The sequence below is a fragment of the Lichenostomus cassidix genome, unplaced genomic scaffold (assembly GCF_008360975.1).
Source record: "Lichenostomus cassidix isolate B80296 unplaced genomic scaffold, HeHo_3.0 HiC_scaffold_811, whole genome shotgun sequence".
Classification (NCBI taxonomy): Eukaryota; Metazoa; Chordata; class Aves; order Passeriformes; family Meliphagidae; genus Lichenostomus; species Lichenostomus cassidix.
In genome coordinates, this window is record NW_028147841.1 from 4272 (window position 1) to 23926 (window position 19655).

At 56.8% G+C, this 19655-nt stretch overlaps 1 protein-coding gene across 1 annotated transcript in view; it reads right to left on the bottom strand.

Annotated features, from left to right (window-relative positions):
- Positions 1 to 513: 513 nt before the first annotated feature.
- The window catches only part of LOC146420631 (F-BAR domain only protein 1-like), a gene marked incomplete at its 3' end in the record, with an annotated part of 28909 nt that continues 9767 nt past the window's right edge, over positions 514 to 19655 (bottom strand). Inside the window, exons 4-20 of the mRNA XM_085048065.1 lie at positions 19032 to 19106; positions 18338 to 18479; positions 15514 to 15666; positions 13936 to 14040; positions 10926 to 11024; positions 9522 to 9618; positions 7413 to 7457; positions 7268 to 7340; positions 5271 to 5292; positions 5134 to 5188; positions 4063 to 4241; positions 3964 to 3988; positions 3066 to 3128; positions 2919 to 2961; positions 1446 to 1537; positions 1056 to 1361; positions 514 to 875 (exon numbers count right to left, since the gene is read on the bottom strand). Of these exons, the coding sequence (XP_084904191.1) occupies positions 514 to 875; positions 1056 to 1361; positions 1446 to 1537; positions 2919 to 2961; positions 3066 to 3128; positions 3964 to 3988; positions 4063 to 4241; positions 5134 to 5188; positions 5271 to 5292; positions 7268 to 7340; positions 7413 to 7457; positions 9522 to 9618; positions 10926 to 11024; positions 13936 to 14040; positions 15514 to 15666; positions 18338 to 18479; positions 19032 to 19106 (1936 nt within the window). The remainder of the gene's footprint in view (positions 876 to 1055; positions 1362 to 1445; positions 1538 to 2918; positions 2962 to 3065; positions 3129 to 3963; positions 3989 to 4062; positions 4242 to 5133; positions 5189 to 5270; positions 5293 to 7267; positions 7341 to 7412; positions 7458 to 9521; positions 9619 to 10925; positions 11025 to 13935; positions 14041 to 15513; positions 15667 to 18337; positions 18480 to 19031; positions 19107 to 19655) is intronic.

Consider the following 19655-nt stretch of genomic DNA (forward strand, 5'->3'; position numbering starts at 1 on the left):
ATTTAGGGCCAACAGGGACACATTTAGGGCTAACAGGGACACATTTAGGACCAACAGGGACACATTTAGGGCTAACAGGACACATTTGGGGCTAACAGGGACACATTTAGGGCCAACAGGGACACATTTAGGGCCAACAGGGACACATTTAGGGCTAACAGGGACACATTTGGGGCTAACAGGGACACATTTAGGGCTAACAGGGACACTTTTAGGGCTAACAGGGACACATTTAGGACCAACAGGGACACATTTAGGGCTAACAAGACACATTTAGGACTAAAGGGGGACACATTTATGGCTAACAGGACACATTTAGGGCTAACAGGGACACATTTGGGGCTAACAGGACACATTTAGGGCTAACAGGGACACATTTATGGCTAACAGGGACACATTTATGGCTAACAGGGACACATTTATGGCCAACAGGGACACATTTAGGACTAACAGGACACATTTGGGGCTAACAGGGACACACTTAGGGGCAATGGGAACACATTTAGGACCAACAGGGACACATTTAGGACTAAAGGGGGACACCTCCCCCCACTCACCCTGCTCCGGCTGCAGCGGGGGGGTCCCGGCCGTGCTCCCCTCCCCCATCCTGCCCCCCAGCCCCCCCCAGGGGGAGGGGCTGCAGGACTCCCCCCCGCTCGGCGGGGCTGGCGAGGAGGAGGAGGAGGAAGCCGAGTTGGAGGAAGGCCGAGTCAGGGGAGGAGGGGGCTGCTGGGACCCCCACCCCGCCGCGTCCCCAAAAGGGTCTGGCGAGGGGGCTTCCCGCCGGTTGGGGTCTGTGTCACCTCGGGGTGTCACCCTGCTGTCCCCCCAGAGCCCCTGGGGGAAATCGGGGGGGCTGCGGGGTCGGGGGGCTGGTTTGGGGTCAGTTTTGGGGTCAGTTTTGGGGCTCTGGGGGGTGTCTGACTGGGGGTTGTGCCACCGGTTGGGGTCTGTGCCACCCCCCGGTGTCACCCCTCTGTCCCCCCAGAGCCCTTCGGTGAAACTGGGGAGGTGACCGGAGGGGCTGTGGGGTCGGGGGGCTGTTTTGGGGTCAGTTTTGGGGTCAGTTTTGGGGCTCTGGGGGATGTCCGGCTGGGGGTTGTGCCACCGGTTGGGGTCTGTGCCACGTCGGGGTGTCACCCCGCTGTCCCCCCAGAGCCCCTGGGGGAAATCGGGGGGGCTGCGGGGTCGGGGGGCTGTTTTGGGGTCATTTTTGGGGCTTTGGGGGGTCCAGGGTCGAGAGTCCGGCGAGGGTCCTGGCGGGGGGTGACAGGGAGAGTCCAGCCCGGAGTCCTCGACATTCTCCGGGGACGAGGACGAGAAAGGTGACGAGGACGAGGTGAGGACATAGCTTCGGGGGGCTGCGGGAGACCCCCGGGGTTAGAGAGGGGTGACACGTGGGGGTCTCCATCCTACAGCCCCCCCCCCGGACCCCAAATCCTCACCCGGGAAATCCTCGGATTCGAACGCCGATTCCAACGGGGGGCCGAAGAGGGCGGCGGAGGGGAGAATGTCCTGGGGGGGCTTGGGGGGGACACTGGGACAGAGAGGGGACAGAGAGGGGTCAGCAGCCACCCCAGGACACCTCAAGGACAGAGAGGGGACAGAGAGGGGACAGTGAGGGGACACAGTGGGGGTCAGCAGCCACCCCAGGACACCTCAAGGGGGACAGTGAGGGGACAGAGAGGGGTCAGCAGCCACCCCAGGACACCTCAAGGACAAGGGGGGACAGAGAGGGGGTCAGCAGCCACTCCAGGACACCTCAAGGACAGAGGGGACAGCGAGGGGACAGTGAGGGGACAGAGAGGGGTCAGCAGCCACCCAGGACACCTCAAGGGGGACAGAGGGGGACAGAGAGGGGACAGAGAGGGGACAGTGAGGGGACAGAGGGGGTCAGCAGCCACCCAGGACACCTAAAGGACAAGGGGTGACAACCCCGAGCCACCCAGGATACCTCAAGGGGGACAGAAAGGGGACAGTGAGGGGTCAGCAGCCACCCAGGACACCTCAAGGACAAGGGGGACAGTGAGGGGACAGAGAGGGGTCAGCAGCCACCCAGAACACCTCAAGGACAGAGGGGACAGAGAGGGGACAGTGAGGGGACAGAGGGGGGGTCAGCAGCCACCCCAGGACATCTCAAGGGGGACAGAAAGGGGACAGAGAGGGGGTCAGCAGCTACCCAGGACACCTCAAGGACAGAGGGGACAGAGGGGGTCAGCAGGCACCCCAGGACACCTCAAGGACAAGGGGGACAGTGAGGGGACAGAGGGGGGTCAGCAGCCACCCAGGACACCTCAAGGGGGACAGAGAGGGGGTCAGCACCCAGCCAGGACACTTCAAGGAAAAGGGGGGACAGAGAGGGGACAGTGAGGGGACACAGTGGGGGTCAGCAGCCACCCAGGACACCTCAAGGGGGACAGAAAGGGGACAGAGAGGGGGTCAGCAGCCACCCAGGACACCTCAAGGACAAGGGGGACAGTGAGGGGACAGAGAGGGGTCAGCACCCACCCAGGACACCTCAAGGACAGAGAGGGGACAGAGAGGGGACAGAAAGGGGGTCAGCAGCCACCCAGGACACCTCAAGGACAAGGGGGACAGTGAGGGGACAGAGAGGGGGTCAGCAGCCACCCAGGACACCTCAAGGACAGAGGGGACAGAGAGGGGACAGAGAGGGGGTCAGCAGCCACCCAGGACACCTCAAGGACAGAGGGGACACAGTGGGGGTCAGCAGCCACCCCAGGACACCTCAAGGGGGACAGAGAGGGGGTCAGCAGCCACCCAGGACACCTCAAGGGGGACAGAGAGGGGGTCAGCAGCCACCCCAGGACACCTCAAGGGGGACAGAGAGGGGGTCAGCAGCCACCCCAGGACACCCCAAGGACAAGGGGTGACAACCCCGTGCCACCCCAATCCCGTACCTGTTCACTGCTGCCACCGGCAGACCTCTGCCCGCGGTGTCACCTGCGGGGACAGGGGACACGCTGGGGGTGCCACAGCCACTGCCACCCCCCGCCAGGACCCCTGGCCATCACCCAGTGTCCCCAAGATCCCCCAGAGGGTCTCACCCGCTGCCAGGGTCCCCTCGGGGTCGGTGTCACTCGAGGCTGGGGGCAGCGGTGCCACGTGTCCTGCGGAGGGGTGGCACTGAGGGGACACCGAGCCACCGCGACCCCAACGCTCTGGGGGGGCTTGGGAAGGGGGGTGACAAGGGGACAGGGAGTGGGGCTCAGGGAGGGTGGCATTGTCCCCAAGGAATGGGGTTCAGGGAGGGTGGCATTGTCCCCAAGGGGTGGGGTTAAGGAGGGTGGGATGTCCCCAAGGAATGGGGGTCAGGGAGGGTGGCATTGTCCCCAAGGGAAGGGACTCAGGAAGGATGGCATGTCCCCAAGGAATGGGGGTCAGGAAAGGTGGCATGTCCCCAGGGATTGGGTTGAAGGAGGGTGGCATTGTCCCCAAGGAAAGGGGCTCAGGGAGGGTGGGATGTCCCTAAAGACTGGGTTTAAGGAGGATGTGATGTCCCCAAGGTCATGGTCCCAGGAATGATGGGGTGTCCCCAAGGAATGGGGCTCAGAAGGGTGGCATTGTCCCCAAGGACAGGGTCTTAGGAAGGATCTGATGTCCCCAATGGAATGCTCCCAGGAAGGATGTGACATCCCCAAGGACAGGCTGTCAGGAAGAATCTGATGTCCCCAAGGAATGGGGCTCAGAAGGGTGGGATGTCCCCAGGGACAGGGCCCCAGGAAGGATCTGATGTCCCCAAGGAATGGGGCTCAGAAGGGTGGCATTGTCCCCAAGGACAGGGTCTCAGGAAGGATCTGACGTCCCCAAGGAATAGAGCTCAGAAGGGTGGCATTGTCCCCAAGGTCAGGGTCCCAGGAAGGATGTGACATCCCCAAGGACAGGCTCTCAGGAATGATGGGATGTCCCCAAGGTTCAATGTCCCCTCCCCGCAGTGCCACTCACGGGACGCCTGCCTGCGCACGGTGCCCTGCAAGACAAGGTGACAACGCTCAGGTCACCCCGCCAGCCTCCCAGGTGTCCCCACAACCCCCCCAGGCTCACCCCACCGCCGGGCGCCAGGATCAGATTTCCCACGGTGGCCTTCAGCTGCTCCACGGTGGCCTCGGCGCTGCCGGCGGCTTCCCGCGGCTGCACCGGCTTGATGTGAACGTAAAATTTCCGCGGCTCGTCCTCGTCGTAGTCGGAATCGCTGGAGGAACATTCCGGATGCTCCGCCTCGCCTGAGCCCCACATTAAGGCGATTTTTTGGGGCAATTTCCCGTCACATTCTAGAAAATTCCCTCCCTTTTTCCCCATTTTGTCCCCAGGATACTCCTCACCTGAGCCCCAATTTAAAGTGATTTTTTTTTAGGATTTCCCGTCACATCCTAGAAAATTCCCTCCCTTTTTCCCCCGTTTTGTCCCCAGGATACTCTTTGCCTGAGCCCAAATTTAAGGTGATTTTTTTTTTGGGATTTCCCGTCACATCCTAGAAAATTCCCTCCCTTTTTCCCCCGTTTTGTCCCCAGGATACTCCTCGCCTGAGCCCCAGTTTAAGGCGATTTTTTTTTGGGATTTCCCGTCACATCCTAGAAAATTCCCTCCCTTTTTCCCCACTTTGTCCCCAGGAATCTCCTCACCTGAATCCCAATTTAAGGCGATTTTTTTCAGGATTTCCCGTCACATCCTAGAAAATTCCCTCCCTTTTTCCCCACTTTGTCCCCCCAGGATACTCCTCGCCTGAGCCCCAATTTAAGCCGATTTTTTTTGGGATTTCCTGTCACATCCTAGAAAATTCCCTCCCTTTTTCCCCATTTTGTCCCCAGGATACTCCTCTCCTGAGCCTCACTTAAGGCGATTTTTTTCAGGGATTTCCTGTCACATCCTAGAAAATTCCCTCCCTTTTTCCCCGTTTTGTCCCCTGAGGATACTCCTCGCCTGAGCCCCAATTTAAGGCGATTTTTTTTTTGGGATTTCCCGTCACATCCTAGAAAATTCCCTCCTTTTTTCCCTGTTTTGTCCCCAGGATACTCCTCGCCTGAGCCCCAATTTAAGGCGATTTTTTTTTTGGGATTTCCTGTCACATCCTAGAAAATTCCCTCCCTTTTTCCCCCATTTTGTCCCCAAGGATACTCCGGGCGATGTCCGGGCGCACGGTGAATCCGTCCTCGTCCACCTCCGGGCAGCTCTGTGGGGACACGTTGGGGACATTCCCAGTGTTCCCAGTTTTTGGGGTGGGGTGGAGGGGTTGGGGGTTGCTGGGTGCTCACCAGGTCGTTATCCGGAGATTCCCTGGGGAGTGAGAGGGGGAGAGTCAGGTGGGGATGTGGGGAAAGGGGGTGGGAATTTGGGAATTTGGGGATGTGGGAATTTGGGGATGTAGGATGTGGGAATTCAAGGATATGGGAATTCAGGGATATGGGAATTCAGGGATATGGGAATTCAGGGATATGGGATGCAGGGATATAGGACGTGGGAATTCAGGGATATGGGAATTCAGGGATGTGGGAATTCAGAGATATAGGATGTGGGAACTCAGGGATATAAGATGTGGGAATTCAGGGATGTGGGAATTCAGGGATATGGGAATTCAGGGATATAGGATGTGGGAATTCTGGAATATGGGTTGCAGGAATTCAGGGATGCAGGGATGTGGAATTCGGGGATATGGGAATTCAGGTATATGGGAATTCAGGGATATGGGAATTTGGGGATATAGGATGTGGGAACTCAGGGATATAAAATGTGGGAATTCAGGGATGCAGGAATTCAGGGATATGGGAATTCAGAGATACAGGATGTGGGAATTCAGGGATTTGGGATGCAGGAATTCAGGGATGTGAGGATATTAGATGTGGGAATTCAAGTATATGGGAATTCAGGGATATGGGATGCAGGTATATAGGATGTGGGAATTCAGGGATGTGGGAATTCGGGGATGCAGGGATATTGGATACGGAAATTCAGGGATATGGGATGTGGGAATTCCGAGATGGAAGGATATGAGATGTGGGAATTCAGGGATGCAGGAATTCAGGGATATGGGAATTCAGGGATATGGTATGTGGGAATTCAGGGATATGGGAATTCGGGGATGTGGGATATTGGATATGGAAATTCAGGGATGTGGGATGTGGGAATTCCGAGATGGAAGGATATGAGATGTGGGAATTCAGGGATATAGGATGTGGGAATTCAGGGATACAGGATGTGGGAATTCAGGGATGCAGGGATATTAGATGTGGGAATTCAGGGATATGGGAATTTGGGGATGCAGGTATATAGGATGTGGGAATTCAGGGATATAAAATGTGGGAATTCAGGGATGTGGGAATTCAGGGATATGGGATGTGGGAATTCCGAAATGGAAGGATATGAGATGTGGGAATTCAGGGATATGGGATGTGGGAATTTAGGGATATAGGATGTGGGAACTCAGGGATGCAGGGATATTAGATGTGGGAATTCAGGGACATGGGAATTCAGGGATATGGGAATTCAGGGATATGGGAATTCAGGGATATGGGATGTTGGAATTCAGGGATATTAGATGTGGGAATTCAGGGACATGGGAATTCAAGGATATGGGAATTCAGGGATATGGGAATTCAGGGATATGGGATGTTGGAATTCAGGGATATTAGATGTGGGAATTCAGGGACATGGGAATTCAGGGATACGGGATGCGGGAATTCTGGGATATGGGATGCAGGAATTCAGGGATGCAGGGAATTCAGGGATGTAGGATGTGGAAATTCAAGGATGCGGGAATTCAGGGATATGGGAATTCAGGGATATGGGAATTCAGGGATATGGGAATTCAGGGATATGGGATGTGGGAATTCAGGGATCTAAGATGTGGGAATTCTGGGATATGGGATGCAGGAATTCAGGGATGTGAGGATATTAGATGTGGGAATTCAGGGATGCAGGAATTCAAGGATATGTGAATTCAGGGATATAGGATGCAGGGATATAGGATGTGGGAATTCAGGGATATAGGATGTGGGAATTCAGGGATATAGGATGTGGGAATTCAGGGATGCAGGGATATTAGATGTGGGAATTCAGGGACATGGGAATTCAGGGATATAGGATGTGGGAATTCAGGGATACGGGGTGCGGGAATTCAGGGATGCAGGAATTCAGGAATATGGCATGCAGGGATATAGGATGCAGGAATTCAAGGATATAAGATGTGGGAATTCAGGGATATAGGATCCTGAATTCCTGGGATCCCGCAGCAATCCCATCCCGTATCCCTCACCCCGCGTCCCTCTCGCGCTCCTTGCGGCTCAGCCCCGGGATCCGGAAGGCTTTGCTGCGGCTCCTCTTGGCTCCTGGGGAGGTCAGCAGGGGTCAGGGACAGCCCGGCCGGCCCGGCGCTCCCGGCGCCCCGCAGACGTACTTGCCTTCCTGCGCCGGAGCCAGCCGGTACTCGTCGAAATCCAGAGCTCCTGCCGGGGGGAGAGGGAGCAGGGGTCAGCCGGGAGGGTTGGGGGGTCGTTTGGGATTGTTTGGGGTCGTTTGGGATCATTTGGGATCAGGTGAGATCGTTTGGGATCAGCCAGGAACGTTTGGGATCGTTTGGGATTGTTTGGGGTCGTTTGGGATCGTTTGGGATCAGCCAGGATGATTTGGGATCGTTTGGGATCAGCCAGGATGATTTGGGATCAGCCAGGATGATTTGGGATCGTTTGGGATCAGCCAGGAACGTTTGGGATCATTTGGGATCAGCCAGGATCGTTTGGGATCAGCCAGGATGGTTTGGGATCATTTGGGATCAGCCAGGAACGTTTGGGATCGTTTGGGATCAGCCAGGAACGTTTGGGATCGTTTGGGATCAGCCAGGAGCATTTGGGATCAGCCAGGATGATTTGGGATCGTTTGGGATTGTTTGGGGTGGTTTGGGATCATTTGGGATCAGGTGAGATCGTTTGGGATCAGCCAGGAACGTTTGGGATCGTTTGGGATCAGCCAGGAACGTTTGGGATCATTTGGGATCAGCCAGGATGATTTGGGATTGTTTGGGATCAGCCAGGAACGTTTGGGATCCTTTGGGATCAGCCAGGATCGTTTGGGATCAGCTGGGATCATTTGGGATAATTTGGGACCAGCCAGGATGATTTGGGATCAGCTGGGATCAACCGGGATGGTTTGGGATAGTTTGGGATCAGCTGGGATAGTTTGGGATAATTTAGGATCATTTGGGATCAACTGGCATTGTTTGGGATCAGCTGGGATCAGTCAAGATCAGCTGGGATAATTTGGGGTCATTTGGGATCGTTTGAAATCAGCTGGGATTGTTTGGGATCAGCCGGGATCATTTGGGATCAGCCATTACCATTTGGGATCATTTGGGTTCAGTCTGGATCATTTGGGATCGTTTGGGATCCTTCAAGATAGTTTGGGATCATTTTGGATCATTTGGGATCAGTCTGGATCATTTGGGATCAGTCAGGATAGTTTGAAATCATTTGGGATCTTCCAGGATAGTTTGGGATCATTTGGGATCATTTGGGATCATTTGGGTCCAGTCTGGATCATTTGGCATCATTTGGGGTTGTTTGGGATCATTTGGGATAATTTGGTATAGTTTGGGATCAGCCAGGATCATTTGGGATCATTTGGGATTGTTTGGGATCAGCCAGGATAGTTTAGGATCCTTTGGGATCATTTGGGTTCAGACTGGATTGTTTGGGATTGTTTGGGATTGTTTGGGATCGTTTGGGATCATTTGGGATCGTTTGGGATCAGCCAGGATTGTTTGGGATTAACCAGGATCATTTGGGATAATTTGGGATGGTTTGGGATGATTTGGGATCCTTTGGGATGGTTTGGGATGGTTTGAGATCGTTTGGGATGGTTTGGGATCCTTTGGGATGATTTGGGATCCTTTGGGATCCTTTGAGATGGTTTGGGATGATTTGGGATTATTTGGGATAGTTTGGGATGATTTAGGATGATTTGGGATCCTTTGGGATGGTTTGGGATGATTTAGGATGGTTTGGGATGGTTTGGGATCCTTTGGGATGTTTTGGGATGGTTATTTGGGATGGTTTGGGATCATTTGGGATGATTTAGGATGGTTATTTGGGATCCTTTGGGATGGTTTGGGATGATTTGGGATGGTTTGGGATTGTTTGGGATGATTTGGGATCATTTGGGATGATTTGGGATCCTTTGGGATGGTTTGGGATGGTTTGGGATGGTTTGGGATGATTTAGGATGGTTTGGGATGGTTATTTGGGATGATTTGGGATGATTTAGGATGGTTTGGGATCATTTGGGATCATTTGGGATGCTCCGGGATCCTTTGGGATCATTTGGGATGGTTTGGGATCATTTGGGATGGTTTGGGATGGTTTGGGATGGTTTAGGATGGTTTAGGATCCTTTGGGATGGTTTGGGATGGTTTGGGATGATTTGGGATGGTTTGGGATGGTTTGGGATCATTTGGGATCATTTGGGATGCTCCAGGATCCTTTGGGATGGTTATTTGGGATGGTTTGGGATCTCACCCGGCCGCTCTCTGCCCGTCCCCTTGCTCTCGGCGAAGCGGCGCAGCAGCATCTCGGTGCCGATGTTCTCCACGTTCTGCTTGAACTCCTCGTGCACCTGAGGGGAAACCCCAAAAATGGGAATGGGATCGGGAATGAAGGGGGGAAACCCCAAAATGGGAATGGGATGGGGAATGAACAGGGAAAACCCCAAAAAATGGGAATGGGATTGGGAATAAAGAGGGAAAAAACCCTAAAAAATGGGAATGGGATCGGGAATGAACAGGGAAAAACCCCAAAAACGGGAATGGGATCGGGAATGAAGAGGGGAAACCCCAAAATGGGAATGGGATCGGGAATGAACGGGGGAAACCCCAAAATGGGAATGGGATGGGGAATGAAGAGGGAAAACCCCAAAAATGGGAATGGGATGGGGAATGAAGGGGGGAAACCCCAAAATGGGAATGGGATGGGGAATGAACAGGGAAAACCCCAAAAATGGGAATGGGATGTGAAAAAAACCCCAAAAAATGGGAATGGAATGGGGAATGAAGGGGGGAAAAAACCCTAAAAAAAAGGGGAATGGGATGGGGAATAAAGAGGGAAAAACCCCAAAAACCAGGAATGGGATGTGGAATAAAGAGCGGAAAAAAACCTAAAAAAACGGGAATGGGATGGGGAATGAAGAGGGGAAAAAAACCTAAAAAAAAAGGGAATGGGATGGGGAATAAAGAGGGAAAAAACCCTAAAACCCAGAAATGGAATGTGGAATAAACCCCAAAAAACAGGAATGGGATGTGGAATAAAGGGGGAAAAAACCCCAAAAACGGGAATGGGATGGGGAATAGAGGGGAAAACCCCAAAAATGGGAACGGGATGTGGAATGAAGAGGGAAAAAAACCCAAAAAAATGGGAATAGGATGTGGAATAAAGAGGGAAAATCAGGAATGGGATGTGGAATAAAGAGGGAAAAAAACCCAAAAACGTGAATGGGATGTGGAATAAAGAGGGAAAAACCCCAAAAACTGGGAATGGGATGTGGAATTAAGAGGGAAAATCAGGAATGGGATGTGGAATAAAGAGGGAAAAAACCCCAAAAAACAGGAATTGGATGTGGAATAAAGAGGAAAACAGGAATGGGATGTGGAATAAATAGGGAAAAATGGGAATGGGATGTGGGATAAAGAGGGGAAAAAAACCCCAAAACCAGGAATGGGATGTGGAATAAACCCCAACAACCGGGAATGGGATGTGGAATGAAGAAGAAAACAGGAATGGGACATGGAATAAATAGGGAAAAATGGGAATGGGATGTGGAATAAAGAGAAAAATGGGAATAGGATGTGGAATAAAGAAGGAAAGATGGGGATGGGATGAGGAATAAAGGGGAAAATCGGGCATGTCGGGGGGCTCAGGTGAGCTCACCTGGCCGATCTGGACGTGGGTATCCTCCACGGAGTGCGAGTAGGAGCCGATGAGACCCTTCATGTGCCGCAGGTGAGCTTCCTCCACCTCCTGGAAACGCTGCGGGGGGACAGCGGGGTTGGGAACGGGGGGATGTCCCCAAAAAAGGGTTTGGGGTGGGATGGATGTCCCCAAAAAGGGTTTGGGATGGGATGGGATGGGATAATGGGATGGGATAATGGGATGGGATGGGATGGGATGGGATGGGATGGGATGGGATGGGATGGGATGGATGGGATGGGATGGATGTTCCCAAAAGGGTTTGGGGTGGGTAGGATTGGGTGTAGGGGTGGGTGGGATGTCCTCAGGGAGGGGTTTGGGGTGGGTGGGATGTCCCCAAAAAAGGGTTTGGGATGGGATGGGATGGGATGGGATGGATGTTCCCAAAAAAGGGTTTGGGATGGATGAAATGTCCTCAGGGATGGGTTTGGGATGGGTGGGGTGTCCCCAGGGACATGGAGTGGGGTTTGGGATGGGTGGGATGTGCCCCAAAAAAGGGTTTGGGGTGGGTGGGATGTCCCCAAAAAAGGGTTTGGGGTGGGATCCCTTCCCACATCCCATCGGTGCCCATCCCTTCCCGGATCAATCCCATCCCAAATCCCACCCCACCCCATCCTATCCCAAATCCCATCCCATCCCAGCTCCCACCCCATCCCATCCCACATCCCATCCCATCCCACATCCCAGATCCCATCCCAGCTCCTACCCCATCCCAGATCCCATCAGTACCCATCCCTTCCCAAACCCCATCCCAAATCCTATCCCAAATTCTATCATTGCCCATCCCTTCCCAAATCCCATCCCAGATCCCATACCAAATCCCAGTGGTTCCCATCCCATCCCATCCCTTCCCAGATCCCATCCCTTCCCAAATCCCATCAGTGCCCATCCCATCCCAAATCTCTTCCCAAATCCTATCCCAAATCCCATCCCAGCTCCCATCCCATCCCAGCTCCCGTCCCATCCCAGATCTCAGATCCCATCCCAGATCCCACCCCATCCCAAATCCTATCATTGCCCATCCCTTCCCAGAGCCTGTCCCAAATCACATCCCTGCCCAGATCCCATCCCATCCCATCCCAGATCCCACCCCATCCCAAATCCCATCCCTGCCCATCCCTGTCCAGATCCCATCCCAAATCCCACCCCATCCCAAATCCCACCCCACCCCATCCAAATCCCATCCCTTCCCAGATCCCATCCCAGATCCCATCCCTGATCCCATCCCAGATCCCACCCCATCCCATCCCAAATCCCAGATCCCATCCCAAATCCCATCCCAGATCCCAGATCCCATCCCAAATCCTATCCCAGATCCCATCCTATCCCAGATCCCACCCCATCCCAGATCCCATCCCAAATCCCAGTGGTTCCCATCCCAAATCCCTTCCCAGATCCCACCCCATCCCAGATCCCATCCCACCCCACCCCATCCCAAATCCCACCCCACCCCATCCAAATCCCATCCCTTCCCAGATCCCATCCCAGATCCCATCCCAAATCCCACCTCATCCCAGATCCCACCCCATCCCATCCCAAATCCCATCCCAGATCCCACCCCATCCCAAATCCCATCCCAAATCCCATCCCATCCCATCCCAGATCCCAAATCCCACCCCATCCCATCCCAAACCCCATCCCAGATCCCATCCCTGCCCACCCCATCCCAGATCCCAGATCCCATCCCAGATCCCATCCCAGATCCCCATCCCATCCCAAATCCCACCCCATCCCAGATCCCACCCCACCCCATCCCAAATTCCATCCCAAATCCCACCCCATCCCAGATCCCATCCCAGATCCCACCCCATCCCATCCCAAATCCCAGATCCCATCCCAAATCCCAGATCCCATCCCAAATCCCACCCCACCCCATCCCAAATCCCATCCCATCCCATCCCAGATCCCATCCCATCCCAGCTCCCATCCCATCCCAGATCTCAGATCCCATCCCAAATCCCACCCCATCCCAGATCCCACCCCATCTCAAATCCTATCATTGCCCATCCCTTCCCAGATCCTGTCCCAGATCCCACCCCATCCCACATCCTATCATTGCCGATCCCTTCCCAGATCACATCCCAAATCCCATCCCATCCCACCCCATCCCATCCCAAATCCCATCCCAGATCCCATCCCATCCCAAATCCCACCCCATCCCAGCTCCCACCCCAGCCCATCCCAAATCCTATAATTGCCGATCCCTTCCCAGATCACATCCCAAATCCCATCCCTGCCAATCCCTGCCCAGATCCCACCCCATCCCAGATCCCATCCCACCCCACCCCATCCCAAATCCCACCCCACCCCATCCAAATCCCATCCCATCCCAGATCCCACCCCATCCCATCCCAAATCCCATCCCAGATCCCACCCCATCCCAAATCCCATCCCAAATCCTATCCCATACCATCCCATCCCAAACCCCATCCCAGATGCCATCCTTGCCCACCCCATCCCAGATCCCAGATCCCATCCCAGATCCCATCCCAGATCCCATCCCATCCCAAATCCCACCCCCGTCCCAGATCCCACCCCATCCCATCCCAAATCCCATCCCATCCCATCCCAGATCCCATCCCGTCCCAGATCCCACCCCCACCCCATCCCAAATCCCACCTCATCCCAGATCCCATCCCATCCCAGATCCCACCCCATCCCACATCCTATCATTGCCGATCCCTTCCCAGATTGCATCCCAAATCCCATCCCAGATCCCATCCCAAATCCCATCCCAAATCCCATCCCAAATCCCATCCCAAATCCCTTCCCACCCCAAATCCCACCCCAAATCCCACCCCAAATCCCACCCCAAATCCCACCCCAAATCCCACCCCATCCCAGATCCCACATCCCATCCCAGATCCCATCCCAAATCCCTTCCCATCCCAGATCCCACCCCATCCCACCCTATCCCAGATCCCAAATCCCACCCCATTCCCACCCCAATCCCCCAGCCCGCAGTTCGCACCACGGCCGAGTCCAGCATGCGCTGCTCGAAGTCAGCTCGGGCAGCGTTGTACTTCTCCACGGCTCTGCGCAGCGCCTCGCCCGCCTTCCGGGACTTGAGCTCCGCCTGCGCCACCGCCACGGGGACAGCCGGGGACAGCGTGGGGACAGCGTGGGGACAGCGTGGGGACAGCGTGGGGACAGCGTGGGGATAGACAGGGGACAGACAGGGGATAGAGAGAGATCGTCAGTAAGGGGATAGGGACCGGGCAGGGGACAGGGGACAGCCGGGGACAGCCGGGGGACAGCCGGGGACAGCCGGGGGACAGCCGGGGGACAGACAGGGACAGACAGGGACAGACAGGGACAGACAGGGGACAGAAAGAGATCGTCAGTAAGGGGACAGGGACCGGCCAGGGGACAGGGGACAGACGAGGAAAGACAGGGATTGTCAGTAAGGGGACAGGGGACAGCCGGGGGACAGACAGGGGACAGCCAGGGCACAGCCAGGGGACAGAGAGAGATCATCAGTAAGGGGACAGGGGACAGCCAGGGGACAGGGGACAGACAGAGATTGTCAGGGATGGGACAGGGGACAGCCAGGGGACAGGGGACAGACGAAGGAAAGACAGGGATAGTCAGGAAGGGGACAGGAATCATGAGGGAGAGGACAGGGGTCATCCAGGGGGACAGGGACCATCAGCAAGGGGACAGAGACCAGCCAGAGGGGACAGGGACCATCCACAAGGAAGACAAGGACCATCAGGGAGGTGACAGGAACACCAGGGAGGGGACAGGGGTCACTGTGGGGGAACAGGACCATCGGGGAAGGGTCAGGAATCCCAGGGGAAGGGACAAGAACCACTGAGGCAGGTGACAGTGACCATGGGGAGGGGACAGGGACCACAGGGGGGTGACAGTGACGATGGGGAGGTGACAGTGACCACTATGAAGGCCACAGGGGCCACCAAGGGCCACTCAGGCACCACCAAACCAGGGCCAGGGGAGACAGAGCTCAGCAGGGTGACAAATGTGGGGAGGTGACAGTGACCTGTCACTGAATCCTCCCACCGCGGGGAGGTGACAGTGACCATGGGGAGGTGACAGTGACCATGGGGAGGTGACAGTGACCATGGGGAGGGGACAGTGACCATGGGGAGGTGACAATGACCATGGGAAGGGGACAGTGACCATGGGGGGGGTGACAAGGACCACTCAGAGAGAGGTGACAGTGACCACAGGGACGTGACAATGACCATGGGGAGGTGACAGTGACCATGGGGAGGGGACAGGGAGGAGGAACACAACTACTGAGAGGGCACAGTGACCACTGAGGGAGGTGACAGTGACCACTGAGGGGGATGACAATGACCATGGGGAGGGGACAGCGACCATGGGGAGGTGACAGTGACCATGGGGAGGGGACAGTGACCACAGGGACGTGACAATGACCCCGGGGAGGTGACAGGGCAGAGTAACAGAACCACTACGAGGGGACAGTGACCATGGGGAGGTGACAGTGGACATGGGGAGGTGACAGTGACCCCAGGGACGTGACAACGACCCCGGGGAGGTGACAGTGCCCACAGGGAGGTGTCACCTTGTCGATGTCCTTCTGGCTGGTGGCCTCCCGGCGCAGCCGCTCGTACTCGTGGCACTTGCTGTGGTAGCTGTCCCTGGACTTGGGCAGCAGCTGTGTCACCCCCTGCAGCAGCTGGACAGCCGCCAGCGTCCCTGCCACCTCCTCCTTGGACTGAGGGGACAGCCAGGTCACCGGGATGTCACCCCCTGCAGCAGCTGTGTCACCCCCTGCAGCAGCTGTGTCACCCCCTGCAGCAGCTGGACAGCTGCCAGCATCCCTGCCACCTCCTCCTTGGACTGCGGGGACAGCTGTGTCACCAGGGTGTCACCCCCTGCAGCAGCTGGACAGCCGCCAGCGTCCCTGCCACCTCCTCCTTGGACTGCGGGGGACAGCCGTGTCACCGGGGTGTCACCAGGGTGTCACCCCCTGCACAGCCGCCAGCGTCCCTGCCACCTCCTCCTTGGACTGCGGGGACAGCCGTGTCACCAGGGTGTCACCAGGGTGTCACCAGGCTGTCACCAGGGTGTCACCAGGGTGTCACCAGGGTGTCACCCCCTGCAGCAGCTGGACAGCTGCCAGTGTCCCTGCCACCTCCTCCTTGGACTGAGGGGACAGCCGTGTCACCAGGGTGTCACCAGGGTGTCACCCCCTGCAACAGCCGCCAGTGTCCCTGCCACCTCCTCCTTGGACTGCGGGGACAGCCGTGTCACCAGGGTGTCACCAGGGTGTCACCAGGCTGTCACCCCCTGCAGCAGCTGTGTCACCCCCTGCAGCAGCTGGACAGCTGCCAGCGTCCCTGCCACCTCCTCCTTGGACTGCGGGGACAGCCGTGTCACCAGGGTGTCACCAGGCTGTCACCCCCTGCAGCAGCTGGACTGGGGGTTACTTGGGGACTCTTGGTGACACCCGCTGACCCCCGGTGAGCCCTGGTGACCCCTAGTGACACTTGGTGACACCTCGGGACACCTGGTGACACTTGGTGACCCTCGACGACCCCCGCTGACCCTCGGTGACACTCAGTGACACTTGGTGACTCCTGGTGACACTCAGTGACTCTCGGTGACATTTGGTGACACCTGGTGACACTGGGGGATGCTTGGGGACGCCTGGTGACATTCAGTGGCCCTCAGTGACACTCAGTGACACTTGGTGACCCTTGGTGACCCCCGCTGACACTCAGTGACATTTGGTAACACCCAGTGACACTTGGTGACAGTGACCCCTGCTGACCCCCGCTGACCCTCGGTGACCCTCTATGACCCCCGCTGACCCCCAGTGGCACTTGATGACACTCAGTGACACTCAGTGACCCTTGGTGACACCTGGTGACACCCGGCCTGGCCAGTGACACTTGGGGACACTCAGGGATGTTTGGGGACACTTGGGGACACTTGGGGACACCTGGGGACACTTGGTGACAGTGACACCCAGTGACACTGGAGGATGCTTGGGGACGCCCGGTGACATTCAGTGACCCTCAGTGACACTCAGTGACACTTGGTGACCCTCGATGACCCCCGGTGACCCCCAGTGACCCTCAGTGACACCCGGTGACACTCTATGACACCCGCTGACCCCCGATGACCCTCGGTGACACTTGGTGACATTTGGTGACCCCCGCTGACACTCAGTGACATTTGGTGACACCCGGTGACACTTGGGGATGCTTGGGGACACTTGGTGACAGTGACCCCCGCTGACCCCTGGTGACACTCGGTGACACCCAGTGACATTCAGTGACCCTCAGTGATCCCCGCTGAGCCCCGGTGACCCCCAGTGACAGCCGGTGACACTCAGTGACACCCAGTGACACTTGGTGACAGTGACCCCTGGTGACCCCCGCTGACCCTCAGTGACCCTCTATGACCCCCGGTGACCCCTGGTGACATTTGGTGACACCCAGTGACACTCAGGTACACTTGGGGATGCTTGGGGACACCTGATGACCCCCAGTGACACCCGGTGACACTCAGTGACACTTGGTGACAGTGACACCCGGTGACACTGGGGGATGCTTGGGAACACTCAGTGACCCTCGGTGACACTCGGTGACACTCAATGAACCTTAGTGACACTTGGGGACATTTGGTGACCCCCGGTGACCCCCGCTGACCCTCGGTGACACTTGGTGACGCTTGGGGACACCCGGTGACACTCAGTGACACTCGGTGACACTCGGGGATGCTTGGCGACACTTGGGGACACTTGGGGACACTCAGGAACACCTGGGCTGGCCGGTGACACTCGATGACCCCCGGTGTCACTCAGTGGCTCTTGGTGACCCCTGCTGACCCCCGATGACCCTCAGTGACCCTCGGTGACATTTGGTGACATCCGGTGACACTTGGGGATGCTTGGGGACACTCGGTGACCCCCAGTGACACCCAGTGACACTTGGTGACAGTGACCCCTGCTGACCCCTGCTGACCCCCAGTGACCCCTGGTGACCCCCGGTGACACTTGGTGACACCCAGTGACCCTTGGTGACCCCTGGTGACCCCCAGTAACACTCGGTGACCTTCAGTGACACTCAGTGACCCCTGGTGACACCCGGTGACACTTGATGACCCCTGGTGACATTTGGTGACACCTGGCCTGGCCGGTGACACTCGGTGACACTCGGTGACACTCGGTGACACTTGGGGACGCTTGGGGACACTCGAGAACACCCAGTGACACTTGGTGACCCTCAGTGACACTCAGTGACCCCCTCTGACATTCAGTGACACCAGGTGACATTTGGTGACCCCCCATGACCCTCAGTGACCCCCGATGACCCTCGGTGACACTTGGTGACACTCGGTGACACTCGGTGGCACTCGGTGACACCCGGTGACACTACCTTCCTGTGCACCCGTCCCTGCTCCTCGCCGTAGCGCGCGATGTCCCTGAGCAGCTCCTGCAGCTTCCGCACCAGCTCCAGGTGACACAGCGCCAGCTTGTCCGATGTCACCCGGAACACCTCCCACAGCGGGGCGAACGTCCTGCGGGGACAGCCGGCAGGGGGACAGTGTCACCAGAGTGTCCCCAGACTGTCCCAACACCTCCCACAGCGGGGCGAACGTCCTGCGGGGACAGCCAGGGGACAGTGTCACCAGAGTGTCCCCACAGTGTCCCCAGATTGTCCCCAGACTGGAACACCTCCCACAGGGGACAGCCGGCAGGGTGACAGTTGTCCCCACAGTGTCCCCAGAGTGTCCCCACAGTGTCCCCAGAGTGTCCCCACAGTGTCCCCAGACTGGAACACCTCCCACAGCAGGGCAAATGTCGCTGGGAGGGTGACAGTTGTCCCCAGATCGTCCCCAGATTGGGACACCTCCCACAGCGGGGCGAACGTCCTGTGGGGACAGCTGGCAGGGTGACAGTTGTCCCCACAGTGTCCCCAGGTTGTCCCCACAGTGTCCCCAGATTGTCCCCAGATTGGAACACCTCCCACAGCGGGGCAAATGTCCTGCCAGGGGACAGTCAGCAGGGTGACAGCTGTCCCCACAGTGTCCCCAGGTTGTCCCCAAGGCGGAGCTGGCAGTGTCACCTACCCCAGCTGGGTGCCGTTGGTCGCCATCTTGGACAGCTTGGCCATGGCCTTGGCGTAGTTCTCCTCGATGGTGGCCCTGGGGACAGCGGGGATGGGGTTTGGGGACATTGTCAGGGGGTTTGGGGACATTGTCAGGGGGTTTGGGGACATCTTCTGGGGGATTTGGGGATATTCTCAGGGGGTTTGGGGACACACTTGGGGGCTTTGGGGACACATTGGGGGGTTTTGGGGACACATTTGGGGATTTGGGGACATTCTCAGGTGTTTGGGGACATCCTCAGGGGTTTGGGGACATCCTCAGGGGTTTGGGGACATTCTCAGGGGGTTGGGGACATCTTCAGGGGTGTTTGGGGACATCTTGGGGTTTGAGGGATCCTCAGGGTTCTGGGACATTCTCAGGGGTTTTGGGGACACACTCAGGGGGGTCTGGGGACATTCTCAGGGGGTTTGGGGACATCTTCTGGGGATTTGGGGACATCTTCAGGGTTTGGGACATTCTCGGGGTTTGGGGACACCTCAGGGGTTTGGGGACATCCTTAGGGTTCTGGGGACACTCCAGGAGTTGGGGACATTCTCAGGGGCTTGGGGTAATCCTTAGGGGTTTTGGGGACACCCAGGAGTTTTG